Below are 19,388 nucleotides of genomic sequence, written 5' to 3' on the forward strand. Positions count from 1 at the left end.
TTTAACCCTTAATATATGTGTTTCTTTGCACTTAATGAATGTTAATAATAAGTCTTATCAAACCCGAAAGTTCGATACCGATCCCACAAAACTTACTCAACATAATTCTGACTAGTGATACCCCTCCAAACTCAGATCAACTAATCAGTCTTTATGTAATCCTCCCATCTGCCCCTCCGACGTTTACTTGTCGTTTCAGTGTTTATTAACATTTTAGAGACCCGTTATTTACCATTTTATTAAACGCCTATCTTATTCGCCTGAATTATATTTACCAGGTACAGTTTACGCTATCCGACTTCATGTAGTATTTATTCCGTGGTTAACTCTTTACGTATATATTTTACGTAATACTTTATTTTCAAAAACCTTAAGGCGCTGATCTTTCCTTAGTGTAAGAGCCACGTTTATCCATAAAGAATAATGGAGAGTGAAATAGTTTTGTAAATTCTGATTTTCAAGTTTTTAGATAGAAGGTGTGAGCTAAGCAATTTCCAAATTGAAAAATAATAAGCATTTCCGCCTTTGACTTCTCTTTTATTTCCTTGTCAGTTTATTTTTTCTAGTTACCGTAAAAATAGTATATCTGTTCAAATGTATTCCCTCCTATATCTATATCACTAGAAATGGTAACTTTTTCTGGTTCTAACCATATATTTTGTGTATCCACAATTATTTCTTTTATCAGAAATGTTTATTTTATCAACGTAAACCAATAACAAAATAATGATAGTATGTTTTTATTTGTCTCTTGACAAATAATAAGAGTGTTGAAATAAACAGTGGGAGTATATACGAGAACTAAACCCGATACCTCCCGAGACCATACAATATTACCCCATTTGTATAAATTTCTGTGAGTACTCTCATAATTGGAAACTAACCTGATACTCATTTATGTAATTAGAAATCTTATACTTACAGCTCGATACTTTTTGTTTTTTGTATTGTTAAAAAAGTAGTGGGAGCGAGTAGCTCAGTGTTACTAACTCCATCAACCCGGGTTTTTCAGATGGATATTTTCTGTTTTACTGTGAGTCAGCCCTGTGGTTCAGGGATTCTCCGGGGTCCACCCAGCCTCACAAAATAGGTATCCTTAATTGGATAAAAATCTGGCGTTCGAGCGTAATGACAAAATCACCAACATCCACAACCGTTGGTCTGTTAACTGCATTCCTATCATCCTGCATCGGTTCTAGTAGTACAAATTTAATTTATTTTTGCTTAAATATGTTGTGGCGTATTTGTTTTTTAAAGTAGGGAATGTAGACAGCCTAGCTTGAATGTCTTGTTTGTTATTGGCGTACATAAATAATTTTTAATTCACTATTCCCCTAAAATAACGACAATGTAATATGCAACCATATGTTGTACAAGCAAACTCTCTTTTTACAGGGTTTACAGGTGCCCTATAAACAAATAAATATATATACTAGTGGTATCGATTATTTGTTTCAAGTACTTGAAAGTGTACTAGTACCGATACTCCGTCGAAAAAGGATATACGAGAATATAAAATGTAAAGATGTGAAATTATTCCTTTCGATTTATTGCACAAAGATATAGTATAAGTGGAACCAACTTTCCCAGTTAGAATGAAAGATAACTTTCCCCTGTTGAGTAATTTTCATTAAACATGTCCAATCCTGTCCAGTGGATTGTACAATCGGCTACAGCTTTTTATCTAACTGCACTTTGATATCCGTGTAAGATACTGCTCATACAACACAACAAAGAAAATTCAATTATATTCTTCGGAGTTCCACTTTATAACACAAAGTTTCTGAAAATTATCAAATCCCTCTCATATCCAATCCTTAATGCTCCTTATTCTGTCAAAAATAAAGTCATCTATAAATATCTTAATAGCACTATTGTATTTAGTAATAATTAAAATTTTATCAATTATAGTCTCAAAACATTTTCTTTTCTTTACAAGTCAGACGTTTCGGCCAATTCGACCATCCTCATGGAAAATCTTAATACAATTTTTGAACTAAATGATTTAAAAACACAACTTCATGCAGGCTATTCTGTCCAGATCAATTCAACAATTTCTCTAATAAGTCAATTTTCACATTAAAACAAAAATTAATATTCTTAATCGAATATCGAATAGCCAAAATCGACCAACCAGAAGTGCCTTTATGAAATAGATTTTTCACATTTTTTCCAAAATGGCTTTAAAGATTTTGATTAAACACGTTTAATCGGTATGCAATCAAAAAACCCTTTAATATCAAATAAAATACATAACCCAAATCGATATTAAATTATGAATCCAAATATCGATATTTCCCTTTAAATTTTTCTAGTGCTGTTAAACAAAATATCAATATTTCAATAAAGAAATATTAGAATACTGTTTAAATTATCGATATAGATATTAATAACATTATCAAAGATCAAATGGATTTTATATTATTGGAACAATATATTGATCTTTTGATAAAATAATATCGGAATAGCGTTGCCAATGTTAGAAATCAAAAATAATAAAAATATCAAATATCGAAATGGATATGACATTATCAATATTAAATATCGAAATACTATTATTATTTGGATTAAATAATATCGGAATATCTTCGCCATAGTATATTTTCCCACGAACATTTACCTCCTTACTTTTAAGGTGCGACCTTTTTCTTATTTTTTTTTTTTTTTTTTCAAGTAACCGATATTCCGATATTATCGAAGGAAGATATCGATATTCCGATATTATCGGTTACTGGATATCGATATCAAAATATCGGATATCGGAGACAAAATATCGATATCGATATCCCATCCCTACCTCAAAGTACCTTTGTTTGTGTTTATTTAAATTTAAAAAAATAGTTCTCATTGTTAGTAATTACATGAAATGTATAAATACAAAATTTAAAATAATTTTATGAATAACTTAAGGAGAAAAAAGGGAAAATAGATCAATCTGATTCGAACGGGAATCACCGAGACTGCACGATCCTACCCGATCGAATTATTAAACTGTTGTATTCTTGGTAGGAAAAAAATTTATGTTTCTTATTCCCACCTCGAAAAACCCTAAAATACGAAATTTGATAGCAACAGAATAATAAAGATTTTTTTGTTCATAATTTTCGCCTTCCCTGGCCTTTGATTGTTTTTTGTAAAACCCAAAAAAATTGCTATAACTTTATAACACGAGCCCACCAATTTATGTAATACTTTTTGTCGTATGTGGCGGAGAGAGGGAAGTAAAAGTTGCACGAAGTTTATTTCTATCAATTATTTAAAAAAAATAATAGTAATAGTTCAATCAAAAACTCTCAAAGCCAATAAATTTTAAAATATATACAAAATAAGACCAGATTGAGCCTTCAGTTCTTTCTGTTTAAGTTTTTTAAATTATTGTTAAAAATGATATTTTGATAAAACAGACAGCTTTTAGGAAATTATTGGAAGAGGTACAGACAACTCATCTCAGAGACGAACCTAGAAATCTTCTTGAAGAAGTTTGTCGGGGGGTGCGGTCAGCAAAGAACAATATAAATAAACAAAACCATATTTATTTATTTTATGCAGACGTTTCGACCTGAGTTTCAGGTCTTCATCAGGGTTGTGGCGTGTAGAGGAAAGATTGGTAACTGCCAGTTAAGATGAAGCCCTGAAACTCAGGTCGAAACGTCGGCATAAAATAAATAAATATGGTTTTGTTTATTTATGTTGTTCTTTGCTGACCGCACGCCCCGACAAACTTCTTCAAGCTAGAAATCTTCTTTACGAATGGTGTGGGGGCATTACAAATAAAATAAACTCTTTATAAGTCTCTATGTTTGATTTAACTTCCTTGTGTTCTGAACCAAAGGCCACTGTAGCCAGCGATACTATTTGGAATCAAACTCAAGGTTAACTATTTCTGTTAGGAAAAAAAAAAACAGATAAAATTTTCCTCTACCAAAAGGGAATTGAACCCAAATATTTTAGGTTTTAACTTCCTTTATTGTGTGGAGAAAATAAAAGATTATTACAAAAATTTATTTTGTTTTATTTACTGGGGCCTTTCCCTATAAAACAGTAGATTGAAACAAATTTCTATGATTCGTGTTTTAAAAAAATATATTGCTTTCTAATAAAATTCAAAACCTGCAACTAAAACATTTTTGTACTCCATGAATGTTAAATTCTAACATTTTTTTTTACTTGTACTTGTAATTTTGCTTGTAAATTAAAAATTGTAATTAAAGAAGTTACTTTTAGATTATATTTGATAATAGCCAATTTCGCCGAAACGTTGAAGATATGAAGAAAATTTAATAGTGTTGTGTCTAAATGAATCTAATTGAAAGAAACAATTAAATCTTTTTTAAACGCTTGTCATCCTTGCAGTGACGGTGTATACGTTCAGTATGCTCCATACTAGGGACGCGACATCCATGTCGATGTTTGTTTTGGGTAAAACATCGATGTTTTTAAGCCGATTTTTTTTAACATCGATGTTTTACGTTTGTCCCAATCTTTAATTTTTTTTTTTTCCAAAAGTAACTAAATGAAAACAAAAAATTGACGGTATAAACAATTTCCTATCAACAATGTGATGTGATAAAAAAGTACCTCCAAACATCACGCTAACGACGTAATAAACATAAATTACGACTAGAAAAAATCGATGTTTTAAAATATTAAGCATAGATATTAAATATTAAAATATCATTACATACAAACCTTTGCCTAAAATACATCGATGATTTTTGTAGTTGATGTCGGATTCTTACTTTCAAAAACCACTTCTGACAGGCCTTAAAATGCGAGATCGTTGGATAGTCGTTGTAACAGACCTTACGTTACTCAAATGGTTGGTCAAAAACATCGATGTATTTTGGGTAACGTATTGTAAGCAACGATATTGTAAAAACATCGATGTTTTTTGTAGTCGATGTCGGATTCTTACTTTCAAAAACCACTTCTGACAGGCCGTAAAATGCGTGATGTTGGAACAGGCCTTATGTTACTCAAATGGATGTTCAAAAACATCGATGTATTTTGGGTAATATATTGTAAGCAACGATATTTTAAAAACATCGATGTTTTTTGGAGTCCATGTCCTATTGGTTAATTAAAAAAGCACTTCTGACTGGCCGGAGCATGGGTAGTCTTTAGAACAGTCTTTATGTTACTGAAATGGTTAAAAAAAAACATCGATGTTAAAAAACATCGATATTTTAAAACATCGATGTTTTTTTTATCGGTGTCGCATCTCTACTCCATACTACAAGCAGTATAGTGCAGTTAGGACGAGTATACTTCACCCCGGAACAATTTTTGACGACGAGACTAAGTGGTCCAAGTTTGCAGCGCTTTATTGGACTACCAGAACCCTTATGGCGGAAGAGATATGACCCTGCTGCGTAGAAGGAAAAAAATCTCCTTTTTAAAGGAAAACGGGAGGATAACATAATACGTGACGGAGCTCTACTGCTCACACTATATATTTTTTTAATATAAAAGGAAGATGGATGAATGCGGTAAAAAAATAACTCAAATAGTATTTGAACTATTTAAAGTGAGGCAACGTTTTACCCCACGCTGCAGGGCTTCATCAGAACTAAAACAATAAAATTAAAATTGAAAGTGAAAAGCAAATATAAACAAGAAATACAAAAAATTATTTTTATAAGTATATGTGACAATTAATGAAATCAAAAAATAATAATAAATAAAAAATAGATAAAAAAGAAATAAGAATAACAGTAAAAAAAAAAAAAAAAGAAAATATAATACTATAATAATGTATATTATGTAAACTAACATTTGATGCCTGCCTATATATAGTATTTCCTAATATTATCTTTTGCTTAAAAATTATTTTATATTATTTAAATAAATAATTTAAATTTTACCTATTATAGTCTCAAAACATTTTCTTTTCTTTACAAGTCCGACGTTTTGGCCTATTCGGCCATACTCAATCTTAATACAATTTTTGAACTAAATAATTTAAAAACACAACTTCACGCAGGCTATTAAACAATTTCTCTAATAAGTCAATTTTCACATTAAAACAAAAATTAATATTCTTTATCACAGACACTTATTTGTTAAAATTTATCACAACTAGGTTGAATGAAGTTGTGTTTTTAAATTATTTAGTTCAAAAATTGTATCAAGATTGTCCCTGAAGATGACCGAATCGGCCGAAACGTCAGACTTAAAAAAAAATAAAATGCTTTGAGACTATAATGGATAAAATTTAAATTATTTATTTAAACAACATAAACCAGTCTCAAGAAAATATTTAACATTATAAATAAAATTATTTTATATCTTTTTGCCTTCAAATGTATAACCTATCTGTTAACCACCACTTTCATCCCACTCCTCTATCCTCTTCTTATACCTCCTTTAACTCATTTTTGTGCTTACCTGCATTAAGTAAGGAGGGTACCCTTATTTTTTTTTTCATTACTGTAATGTATTTTCATATTTTTTAATAAATACTTCAAAACACTATCCAAATTATAGTCTCAAAACTTTTATTTATTTTACACGTCCAACGTTTCGGCCAATTCGGCCATCTTCAGGGACAATCTACTACAAAAAGTTTCCATTATATGTATGATCTTACAATCAATTTAAATATTTAACATTATTATTTATAATTTACCTTACCTCAATTCACTATGAAACATATAATTTAACCATTCCAAAAAACTTCATACAGGCTATTCTGCCCAAGTCAAAATATTTATATCTATGAAAAACATTAAAACCATTAGGTAAAATTATTTTTTGTTAATCAGTATATACCACATTTGTTTAAATTACCTAATAAGTCAAATATAGTTTCATAGTGATTTGAGGTAAGGTAAATTATAAATAATAATGTTAAATATTTAAATTGATTGTAGGATCATACATATAATGGAAACTTTTTGTAGTAGATTGTCCCTGAAGATGGCCGAATTGGCTGAAACGTTGGACGTGTAAAATAAATAAAAGTTTTGAGACTATAATTTGGATAGTGTTTTGAATTATTTATTAATAAATTGCCAGTCTCAAGAAAGAATTTTAAGATTATAAATAAATATTTTCATATTTTTTTTAATTTACTTTTTTATTTGTAATTATTTCCGTTTTTATTAATTACCTAATAATTTTTGTAGTTCTTGTTTATTTATACTTTTCAGTTATACTATTTTTGTATTTTCTTAAATGTACTTTGCTCATTTTTAACCATATCTTAGTTTAATTTTTTTTTTCATATTATCTATTCTCTTACTTTCTTACATTATTATAGTTGATCCTGTCTTTTTTAGCCCTCATAAAGCCCTGCAAAGTGGTTAGCTCACAATAGTTTAAATACTATTTGAGATTTTTGACCGAATCTAATCATACTTTTATATAAATTGGTCAATAAGCGATCTTCCAATTACATATATTTGAATACATTATAGAACTTAATCATTAAAATATTTCAGGGACTCCTGACTCCGTACCGCTGTACAAGATGGGTACCAGCATTTTGAATTTCGTTGTCATCATTGTTATTCCTTCAATATGTAAAGCCATTGATAAATGTTCACTAAAGATTACATTAAACAATTATAAAGATTGCACAAGCAATCAAGTCAAAGATAAATCTATTAAATACAGGCTCAGTTATCAGCTGTTGTGAAAATCAATTTTCATGTATTAGCATACATAATTGCTGTGGATAAACATTACCGCAACCTTCATGTGCCATTAATAATATTAATTGTTAGAACCACAATCAACAATAACAAGCCATACTTATCAACAAAACCAAACACTACTCAACGCTCAACAAACTAAAAAGCTGTTATTAGTTTTGGCACTTTTACAAAGAGGTTAGGTCTGGCGGTTGCATAGAGGTAGATAGATATACCATTGAAAAAGAAGGGATTCGTAGGGCTGAGAGGTCCCCAGTAGAATGGTTGGCCACCCAGCAAGTGGAATAACAGACCTGAATCATAAACACCTTGGTCATATCTGCAATTATCTTATATTAGTATTAGTATAAAGCCTGAAAACAACAAACATACAACATAAAACATGGAGTTTGTCAATACAATAATGTCATACATCAATTTTTATTCCGATTATTAAAAGTATTTTTTAAAATTAAATTTAATATTTTAGCATTATTATTTTGTAAGAGAATGCGGAACCAGATTAGGAAGTGGGGTAAAAGAGATTGCAGAAGGACTCGAGAAGAGTGGAATAGACTGTGGAAAGCTAAAAGGGCGATACTTAGAGAAATACTATCCCACCGTACATGCAAGATTAAAGGTTTTTTTTCTTTTTAATAATTTATTTATTGATATTTGCAACTGTATACATATATACACATCAAGTAAATTTGCTGGAAGTGATCTTATGACATGATAAAAACATGTGGAGAATCTACCATTGATAGAACTCCAAAAACATTTCTAAAGGTGAAGATCTCGAGGCCATCTTCTTTTCAGACGCCTGAGAGGATTATTAGGTAGTGAAGGAGAAGCCAGGTTAGAATTGGTATCTGGTTCTGGCCAAATCGGCAACATAGGGGACATTGAGGTCCTGATGGATGATTTGATTTGTGACAAAGTAAGGAGCATTAAGCATTTTACGAAGGATTTTGACTGTAAGGATTGGATTCGAGAGGAATTAGATGGTCTAGTGGAGCCCCATAGCTCAACACCGTATGTCCAGATAGGCCTTATAGTAGTCATGTAGATCAGTCTTTTGTAATGGATTGGAAGTTTGGACCGTTTGTCAAGTAAGAGCTGTAATAGTCGGAATCGACGAGCAGTTTCCTGTCTTTTCAGTCTTGTACGAGGATTCAATGTCAGTCGTTTGTCCAGATGTAGTCCTAAGTAACGGATCTGTTCGACAGGAATAAGTGGGGTATTACTAAAAGATACTGTGGGGCAAGACGAAGGTTTACGACGAAGGGTAAAAGATTAAAGGCTAAAGGCTAAAAGGGCTGGACTACGCTGGACCTACGGGACGGAGCCCTATCTACCATATAAGGCGCTCAACTGAACGCACCACAATCTAAAGGTTAAACAATTTATCAAAAGGACACCCTGATAAATTGTAAAATAATAAATTAAAATAAAACAAATTGTTGATTATTGGCAGCAAAGGACACCCAAGCCTGCAGGGCAGGAATGGCTTAGCAAGGAGAGGGAAAAAACCGCACTCACTGTTTCGACACGGTCAGACTCCTCGACGGATTTTGTGAGATTCCCAGTTTATGTAAAATCTTTAAAGTGAATTTTGATGTTTTTTCACCTTTCAGTCTCCAATATATGATGTAAATTTACAATTTTTAAAGTGAATAGGGTTTCAACTTTCACTGTACATTTATCATAAATTTCCGCCTGAACTACATTTTAAAATGAATAAACAAAACAAACCCTTAATGCTAATTCCGTAATAAACCAAGTTCCTTTGCCCATTCACACAAAATTAAAACAACGAAATCATATTCATATGTCTGATTAATTCCCTTAAAAATAAAATGTCGAATTTTGTTATTTTCGACAAAGTTATTGTTAAAAATTTAAACAAGGATGCAACACTACGAAACAATTCGTAATATCAACGTGTGGGAGGGGGAGGACTAGGATGCCATTAATGAGTCAACAGTTCGACCTTGGTGGTTCACAAAGTTTGAGGAGATTTCGAGTTTGAAGAAAATATTGATAGTAAGGTACCAATCCTTTTCTACTTGAAGCCCAGCCACACCACGTTGTGAGTGACGACTTCACGAGTTGGGCTACAAAATTCTCCAACACCCACCCTGGTCACCTGATCTGAAAATATACAAAAACTTCAAAACATATTTTGAAAATCCTTTTCATGAGTTCATTTTTTCAGGGATCCAAATTTCTTTGCTACTATAATAAATAACTGTGTTATATATTGGCAAAATTATGCTGATATCGATAGTTGTTTTGAACAATTAATGTGCATTTAACCAATACTTCCATCTTCTTTACAAGGGGGAAGAACAGCTTACTTTTTTAATTTTAAATTAAGCATTACCTACAATCTTTATACAAAGGATTGCAACTCAACTAACAGCAAATTGTGTGTACTGAACCCTCAAATTTTATTATAGGTCGATGTATCTCAGCGAATGGAACAGACCATTACAAAAAATAGTACCGATTCGAAAAAACGTAAATAGCAATTTCTGATGGAATTCAGTTTTTTTTTTCCTTTTTTCGTACTCTCCTGTAAAGATTTTAGTGGGTATTTGGTACGTACATATAGGAGGTATGCTGTATGTATAGCTGGGTGTGAAGGATACCTTGGATTACCTTTTGGCATTATAAGGTTGTTGGAATTCAGAGGAAGGAGCTTTGTGGATGAATGTTGATAGTTTTGCATAATAATAAATTTAATTTCGAAAAAATATTTTCAAATTTTAAAATCTATAAAAAATTATGTATGACAATGACATAAAAATTCAACTTGAACATATACACTGAACTATACACATAGATTGAACACTGTTTCTCACATAGTAATATAACACACAAGGTTGGGCAAAACATATAATTACACATATTATTAGTTACAAAGTATAACATCAATTATCACACACTACGAGTCATTGTAAATATTGATTAGTTAGGTACAAATTTACTTACAAAATTTTTCTTTTGAGGTTAATGACTTCCAAAAATTTAATAAAATTTCTTTATTAAAATTATCACCACATGGTACAACGTTTCGGGACCACTGTCCCATATTCATGCACCTTAAACCTGATAATTTCTTCAAAGAAATCATGTCACAGTTTGTGCATCTTCACTACTTAGCACAGCCATCACTCCATATTTCCATTTGGCTGTGCTAAGTAGTGAAGATGCACAAACTGTGACATGATTTCTTAGAAGAAATTATCAGGTTTAAGGTGCATGAATATGGGACAGTGGTCCCGAAACGTTGTACCATGTGGTGATAATTTTAATAAAGAAATTTCATTAAATTGGAAGTCATTAACCTCAAAAGAAAATTTTTTTAAGAATTGACTCACCAAACTTCCTATAGAGATAATCCAAATTTACTTACTTTTTGCAGCATCAAAGATGGAATTAGACTACCTCAGAATCATTATTAGTATAAGATTTATAAACTGCAATTATATTTATTACATCAGATTAATGATTTACTTAATTGCATATAATATCTATTTATAGCGGTAAATAAAAAAATGGATATAACTTCAGTACGACTCAATTAATCAACACTAAACTTGGCAGTGTTTTAGGGCTCAATACACTGTACCAAAGGGTACAGATCGGATCGAATTAAACAAATTAAAACTGGAGATAGAAAACAAGTGTTTGAAAAGTTTTTTCTTTATTTGTACCCAATATTTCGCCCTTGGGGCATTAACTCGAAATTATTTTATTGTAGCTTAAAAGAGGAGACATTGCACGATTGCATCAGGACAGGAAGTGGATAAAATACGGAGGAGTTATATGAGAAAATATTAACCAATTAAACAAAAAAAACTCCGAACAAACAGTTCCTTTGAAAAATGTTATTTGATGGTTTCATACGACGCTAAAACGAATTTTATTTATGTTTTCCTCACCATGACAATAGACTTACATGGAATCCACACACAAGACTGAAACGACAAGAAACTGCTCGTAGATTCCGATTGCTACACAACACTTACTTGACAAACGCTCAAAACTTCCCATTCACTACAAAAAATTAGTATACACTACGATAATCGGACCAATTTGGACATGTAGAATTGAGCTCTGGGGCTCCACCAAACCATCAAATTCCTCCAGCATCCAATCCTTACAATCCAAAATCCTTGATGCTCCTTATTACGTCACAAATAAACTCATCCACAAAGACCTTAACATGCCATTCGTTGCATATTTGGCCCAAAACAGATATACGTCTTTTCATTCCAAACTCCTTAACCATCCTAACCCATTCATTCTGAATCGTTCATCCTTAACAATCCCTGATAATCCTCCGAGGTGTCTGAAAGGAAAATGGCCACGGGACTTTTTTTTTTTAATTAATGCTTGAAGTACCACCAATGGATGGTCCTTCCCAAGATTTTCAAGTGTAAATAAAACATGCAAAATATTTACTTATTGTATTTATTACTTGTACAGTTGTAAATCACATTAAATAAAAAAAATGTTTTCCTAAAAAAAAAAAATTGTTGATCTAAACCACCGAATTCCACTCCTATCCAAAATCCTCAATGCTCCTTACTATTTCACAAATAAAACCATCCATAAAGACCTAAATGTTCCTTATGTAATCGATCTAGCCCGAACCAGATATCAATTCTTCCATTATAAACTCACTAACCATCCAAATCCACTAGTTTCAAACCTTGCTTCCTTTTCCATTTCTGACAACCTACAGAGGAGCCTGATAAGAAGCTGGCCTCGAGACCTTCCAATGTACAAATTTTATTAGAGTTCTAGCAAGTGGAAGTTTATTCATAATTCTGTATCATACCATTATAATCTAACATCAAATTTGCTAGTTGTATTTGATAGAAATACGGTTTTAATTGTCAATAAATAAATACGAAATATTGGCGAATTAAGTGCTTTCACGCAGAAAGGGATTTAAAGAGGGTTTACTCTAAAAACGGGTATGATTTACGTTTTCCTAAAAAAAAATAATTGTTAATGGTACAAGAGCCCAAGAGGAGAAAAAAGGCAGTTATCTTACCCCAATTTTTGATTAATTTAAAGAAAACTATGTATAATTACTAGTAAAAATTAATGAGTCTGCCAAGTATAGGTAGGGGGAATAAAAAATGGCGGCTGTTTCAACGCGATAAAAAAAATTAATTTTTCATTCGGAGCTCTATATCATAAAAAGTAGTAACAACACAAGAAAACCTAAGATAACGTCTTTTAAAGAAGATCAAATGTGCTCAAATATGAGCCCTAATAGAGCTATTTACAATAAATAGTTCTTAAGAAATAGTTTTTTAAAAAACAACATTTCATAAAAATGTTGTATGAGACGTACTGAAAGATCAGTAGTTAGTGAATTTATTTTGAATAATCAATATCTCCAAAACCATTTGACGTACATACTCTTTTAGCACTCAAACTAAAACTAGTTTAATGAGCTATAAAGTAGTTTATTATGTTAATCTTTGTAGGAGTAATAGTTTTCATGAAATTTGCCAAAATATATTGATATATTGTTGTTCCGATAAATTTTCATTTGCCAAATTTATATTCATATGTAAATATCATAAAAACTACTAACCCTCCGAAGATAAGTATCATAAGCTATATTATAATAAGTTAAATTATATGTCTTTATTTTGAGTGTTGACATATGTACGTCTTACGGATCGAGAGAGATAATTTTTCAAAAATCCAACATTTTATAAAAACAACTAGAAATTAACATTTTGCGAGTATATTTTGTCAAATATCAAAAAAAAAAAACTACTACACCTACAAAGATAAACACTATTAACTATTTTATAGTACATTTAACGAGCTATGATTTGAGCGCTAGCAGACATCTGTACGTCTAATGGTTTCTGAAATAAAATTTTCATAAATCAAACTTATCGTCCGAACAACTATAAATCAATTTATTTTAGCAAATATCATGAAAACTACCATACCTAGGAAGGTAAAGAACATAAACGTTTTTATAGCTCATTAAACTAGGTTTAATTTGAGTGCTGATAGACATATGTACGTCACATAGTTCCTGAGATATAGATTTCTCAAATTAAATTAACTAACTACTAATCTTTCAGTAGATTTTAAAGAAATTTTGCTTTTTAAAAAGCTATTTCTTAAGAACTCTTTATTGTAAATAGTTCAATTAGGGCTCATATTTTAACACATTTGATCTTCTTTAAAAGACGTTATCTTAGGTTTTCTTATGTTGTTACTACTTTTTATGATATAGAGCTCCGAATGAAAAATTAATGTTTTTTAACGTTTTGAAACAGCCGCCATTTTTTATTTCCCCTACCTATACTTGGCGGACTCATCAATTTTGACTAGCAATTATGCATAGTTTTCATTAAAGTAATAAAAAATTGGGGTGAGATAACTGCCTTTTTTTCTTCCCGGCTCTTGTACTATAATCTGCTTTACTTATTCTTCAGAAAGAAAAAAATCGATTGGAATATAATAATTAATAAAAACCAAGAAAAAAATTTATACTTTTTGAGGTTCCAGCGAAAAATTATTAATTTTTTTTTCCCCGAACACATCTGACCAGCCTATAATCTTCTCAACAAAATCCTGAATATTTATAAAAAAACATGTAATGATGGCAATGCATAAAGTACCAACAAACAGGTATTAATTTTTATATTACATTGCTCTGATACATTCTCTCAATATTATTAACTGCGTGTATCTTCATGGTTAGATATAATAATAGAGATAGTAAGATATTTTCCATAAAATGAGAGTCGTCATTTATTCATTGTATTAGATAATTAATGCATATGTGATGATGCTTTTTATCCAATAAAAATAAAAATATCTAAGGCTGTCCATAACCGTAACGGAGCAAACATTCAGCTTTATAATAGTTGTATTAATTTAGGAATTGGATAAAATAGTTATGATCTATCGATACCGGTAGAAAAAAACAAAAATAATCCTCCGAATAAATTAAGTTAAAATATTTCTAGTTTCTAAATTCTTTGAAAAATGATATTTAAAGGTATAATTATAAGGCCTATCTGAACATACGGAGTTGAGCTTTGGGGCTCCACTAAACCATCGAATTCCTCCAGAATCCAATCCTTACAGTCCAAAATCCTTCGTAAAATCCTTAATGCTCCTTTGTCACAAATCAAGTCATCCATCAGGACCTCAATGTTCCATATGTTGCCAATTTGGCCAGAACCAGATACCGTTCCTTCCATAATAAACATCTCAAACACCCAAATCCACTTGTTTCTAACCTGGCTTCTCCTTCATTACCTAATAATCCTCCTAGGCGTCTGAAAAGAAGATGGCCTCGAGATCTTCTCCTCTAGAAATGTAATTGGAGTTCTATCAGAGGGTAGATTCTCCACATGTTTTTATCATGTCACTATATCACCTACAGCAAATTTACTTGTTGTATATATGTGTATACAGTTGTAAATATCAATACTTAAATTATTAATAAAAAAAAAAGGTTTAATACGATTACATCATCGTATATGTTTTGCTGTAACATAAATCAACTTTCAGACCTTTTTAACTGAAAATCACATTCTTTGTTTTATTTTTAGTGAATAAAAAAGCATTTAACAGAATCAGTAATATTTTTATCTTAATCTTCAGAAAGAGTCACATCTATTGGCGTATAATGTCAATAAAAAAAAATTTACATGTTCTGAGATACGCACCAGAAATGTTTAATTTTGCTAAATTTTATTAACGATAAAAAAAAAAAGCTACCTTTCTGGAAAACTCCTGAATATTTAGCGAAACGTTTCATGACATTCGGATGATCGGTATGACACTGTATACGAACAAACGAATACTGGTTTTTATATATTAGATAATCAGGCCAATTTGGACATACGAAATTGAGCTCTGGGGCTCTACCAAACCATCAAATTCCTCAAATATCCAATCCTTACAATCCAAAATCTTTAATGCTCCTTATTACGTCACAAATAAACCCATTAGTTCTTAATCTCTCATCCTTAGCAATCCCCGAAAATCCCCCAAGGCATCTGAAAAGAATATGGCCCCGGGACCTTCTAATTTAAATTAATATTTGAAGTACCATCATTGTGTAGTTCCTTCCCAAGATTATCATGAGTTTGAAAAATTCCTCACATTTACTTGTCTGTATTTTTTGTCCAGTTGTAAATTATTCACAATTCTGTACCATACAATTATAATTTAACATCAAATTTGCTAGTTGTATTTTATTTAAATACTGTTGTAATAAATACAAAATAAAAATATTTACGAATAGGTGCTTTCGCGTAAAAAGGGGTTTAAAAGTGGTTGAAGCTAAAACGTAAAAAACATACTTATAATCGAATATTGATTTTAGTGAACTTTATTGTTAAATAAGAATAATGCAAAGTTTATATATATTTATATAAAATAATACGTAGAAACGAGAAAGATTAGCTAACAACTTCATCTTCCCGTGATTAAGCTCAGTCAAGGTTATATCTGTCCTCACGTAATAGCGGAAAAGGAACCTGCCAGGGAAAAACAACAACAAAGAAATAGTCGTGGAATTGGACATTACATTTCTTTGACCAAAGAGAACAACTTGTTTACGCTCAAATACTAACGCAAGAAAAAAAAGAAAAAAATATTATCAACAAGGAACGAATTACGTCAGGCCGAGCAAAGCCTTGGGAAAAAGAATTGAAACATAAAATCTAAATGTGCCTTTTACACATTTGCCAAACAATAACAAATTAGCGCATGTGCAAACGTGTGGATGGATTTATGGGCACAAATAAAAGAGCGCTTCTATTGTATCCACTTGTTTGTATTCAGTTTGCAATTTTTCAGAATAGATCAATATTTGTTCTCTCCGTCTTTTAATTAATTCAAGAGTTTCCCCAACTTTTATTCAATAATTAACTCTTGTTTAATATTGTATATTTTTCATTGTTTCGAACCTTGGTAATTAACTTCAGCAGTTTATTTTTTTATTTAACATAGCACGAATATATTTTTATGAAGATATTATATGGCTAGGCAATAATTTTTTTTTAAATTATTTATTTATTGTAATTTACAACTGTATAAAATAATACAATAGGTAAATATGTTGTATGTTACATATACACTTGAAAATCTTGGGAAGGAACCACCCATTGGTGGTACTTCAAACATTAATTTAAACTAGAAGGTCCCGTGGCCATCTTCTTTTCAGACGCATCGGAGGATTATCAGGGATTGTTAAGGATGAAAGATTAAGAATTAATGGGTTAGGATAGTTAAGGAGTTTGGAATAAAAAGACGCATATCTGTTTTGGGTCAAATGGATGGGATGTTAAGGGGTAATAAATTAAAGAGTTTCTGATAACAATTTTAGAACGAAGATTGAATTTATAAGTTAGGTAGTACTATTTATATGAATGTTTGACATATATAACTTACATTGCTCATATTTACGTTACCTTTTATCTCGCTTCATTTTTTTTTTCCATTTTATAGAGAAAATAGAGTAAATCAAATTGAATAGCCAACCACATTAGTTTTTAATCTCTCATCTATCCCTGATAATCCTCTGAGGTATTTGAAAAGAAGATGGCCTCGAAATCTTTTAATTTAGAGCAATGATCGAAGTACAACCAATGGAAGATACCTTTCCAAGACTATCACGTGAACAGAAACATTTATCCTATTTACTTTAAATGGATGTACCTCATTTCATTTCTAAATTCTTACCCAACTAAACACATTAGTTCTCGATCTCTCATCCTTAAAAATCCATGATAATCTTCCAAGGCGTATGAAAAGAAGATGGCCATGAGATTTTTTAATTTAAACCAATGAATGAAATATCACCAAGGAACCATCCTATTCCTTCCCAAGTTTATCGTGTGTTCTGGAACGTTTATCACATTTTCTTATTGTATTTTTGTATTTTGTACAGATGTGTAAATTTAAAAAATAAAATGAAGAATTTTTAAGATATAGTTGACCATGAAGTGTACAATTTTTGAACAATACGAAAAAGATATTTTTTTTCTCCATAACTTTTTTGATACAATTTCTAATTTTATTTTTAAAAAATTGTTTTATATCTTTATTGAGATTTGAAACTGTACACAATAATACATTTAGTAAATTTTCTGTAAGTTTGTAATGGAGTGGCACAGGATTTTTTAGTTTCTCCACAATATTGGGAGCACTCTAATAACGTTTTTACATTAGAAATGTTTAGGCGCCTCGGGGGATTGTCAGGAATGGAAGAGGAAGCAAGGTTAGAAACTAGTGGGTTTGGGTGTTTGAGATGTTTATTATGGAAGGAACGGTATCTGGTTCTGGCCAAATCGGCAGCATATGGAACATTGAGGTCCTGATGGATGACTTGATTTGTGACAAAGTAAGGAGCATGAAGGATTTTGGACTGTAAGGATTGGATTCTGGAGGAATTTGATGGTTTAGTGGAGCCCCAAAGCTCAACTCCGTATGTTCAGATAGGCCTTATAATTTAACCTTTAAATATCATTTTTCAAAGAATTTAGAAACTAGAAATATTTTAACTTAATTTATTCGGAGGATTATTTTTGTTTTTTTCTACCGGTATCGATAGATCATAACTATTTTATCCAATTCCTAAATTAATAATAGGGAGTTTGTAATGGAAAGGATGATATCTGGATCGGTCTAGATCGCTTACATATGAATCATCAAGGTCTTTATATGTGATTATATTTGTGACAAAGTAAGGAGCATTTAGGATTTTGGATTGTAAGAATTGGATACGAGGAGAATTCGAAGGTTTAGTGGAGTCCCAAAGCTCGACTCCGTACGTCCAGATAGGCCTTATTATAGTTGTGTAGATCAGCCTTTTGTAATGGATTGGAAGTTTAGTCCGTTTGTCTAGTAAGTAATAGTTGGATTCGACGTGCATTTTCCCGTCTTTTCAGTCTTGTGTGAGGAATCCAAGTTAGCCGTTTGTCCATATGTAGTCCAAGGAAGCGGATCTGTTTTGCTAAGGGGAAGACTTTCATTTCATTATACGTTTCATTAAAACCTTTTGTTATTACAGTCTGTGAAACAAAAACAACATGATGTTCATATATTGCAAACAGGGTACTCTATTAGCTAGGTACACAGATATAGGAAGCCGAAATTTTACTCTACAAAATCGGTCAATCGGGAGCTACGTGAAATTCACTCCCACTTTTATTGTATTACCATACGAATAGACAATGGCTCTAAATACCGTTGTTGGTCGGAAGGGAGCAGCTGGATGAGCCAAAATCTACTTTGCATGGAAGTACTATACCAGATAAACGGTTGTGCGAGAGGTGATATGGTCAGAGTCATGTTTGATCGCCAGATTTTTCCCCAATTAAGAGAACCCACTTTATGAGTTATGATGAAAGGAATATGGTCCGGGTGCGGTCAAAAAAACTCAAATAGTAGAAATATACTATTTTAATGAGCCAACGTGTAAAATATAATAGAAAATTAATAATAAAGTTATAATTATTAATTTTCTATAATACTTTACACTTTTCTGTAATCCCGCTCATTTGGTATATTTTGTTTCTTAATTACTTACACACATTGTATCCCATTATTTTATACTTTACTCTTCCTTTGTTTCTCTATCTGTTTTAATGTATCTATTTAATGTATATTTCCATTTATTGTTCACCTAATTTAAATACTGTTCTATCATGTTTACTTTACAAATTATTTTCGTTATTG

The 19,388-nt window shown here is 31.1% G+C and overlaps 1 protein-coding gene across 1 annotated transcript in view; it reads right to left on the reverse strand.

Annotated features, from left to right (window-relative positions):
• The window catches only part of LOC106678101 (catalase), a gene marked incomplete in the record, with an annotated part of 109,975 nt that overhangs the window by 76,018 nt on the left and 14,569 nt on the right, over positions 1–19,388 (reverse strand). The window contains 1 exon segment of the mRNA XM_067045372.1: positions 7,871–7,948. Within this exon segment, the coding sequence (XP_066901473.1) occupies positions 7,871–7,948 (78 nt within the window).

This window comes from Halyomorpha halys, unplaced genomic scaffold, assembly GCF_000696795.3.
Source record: "Halyomorpha halys isolate HHAL.00 unplaced genomic scaffold, Hhal_1.1 Scaffold123.1, whole genome shotgun sequence".
NCBI lineage: Eukaryota > Metazoa > Arthropoda > Insecta > Hemiptera > Pentatomidae > Halyomorpha > Halyomorpha halys.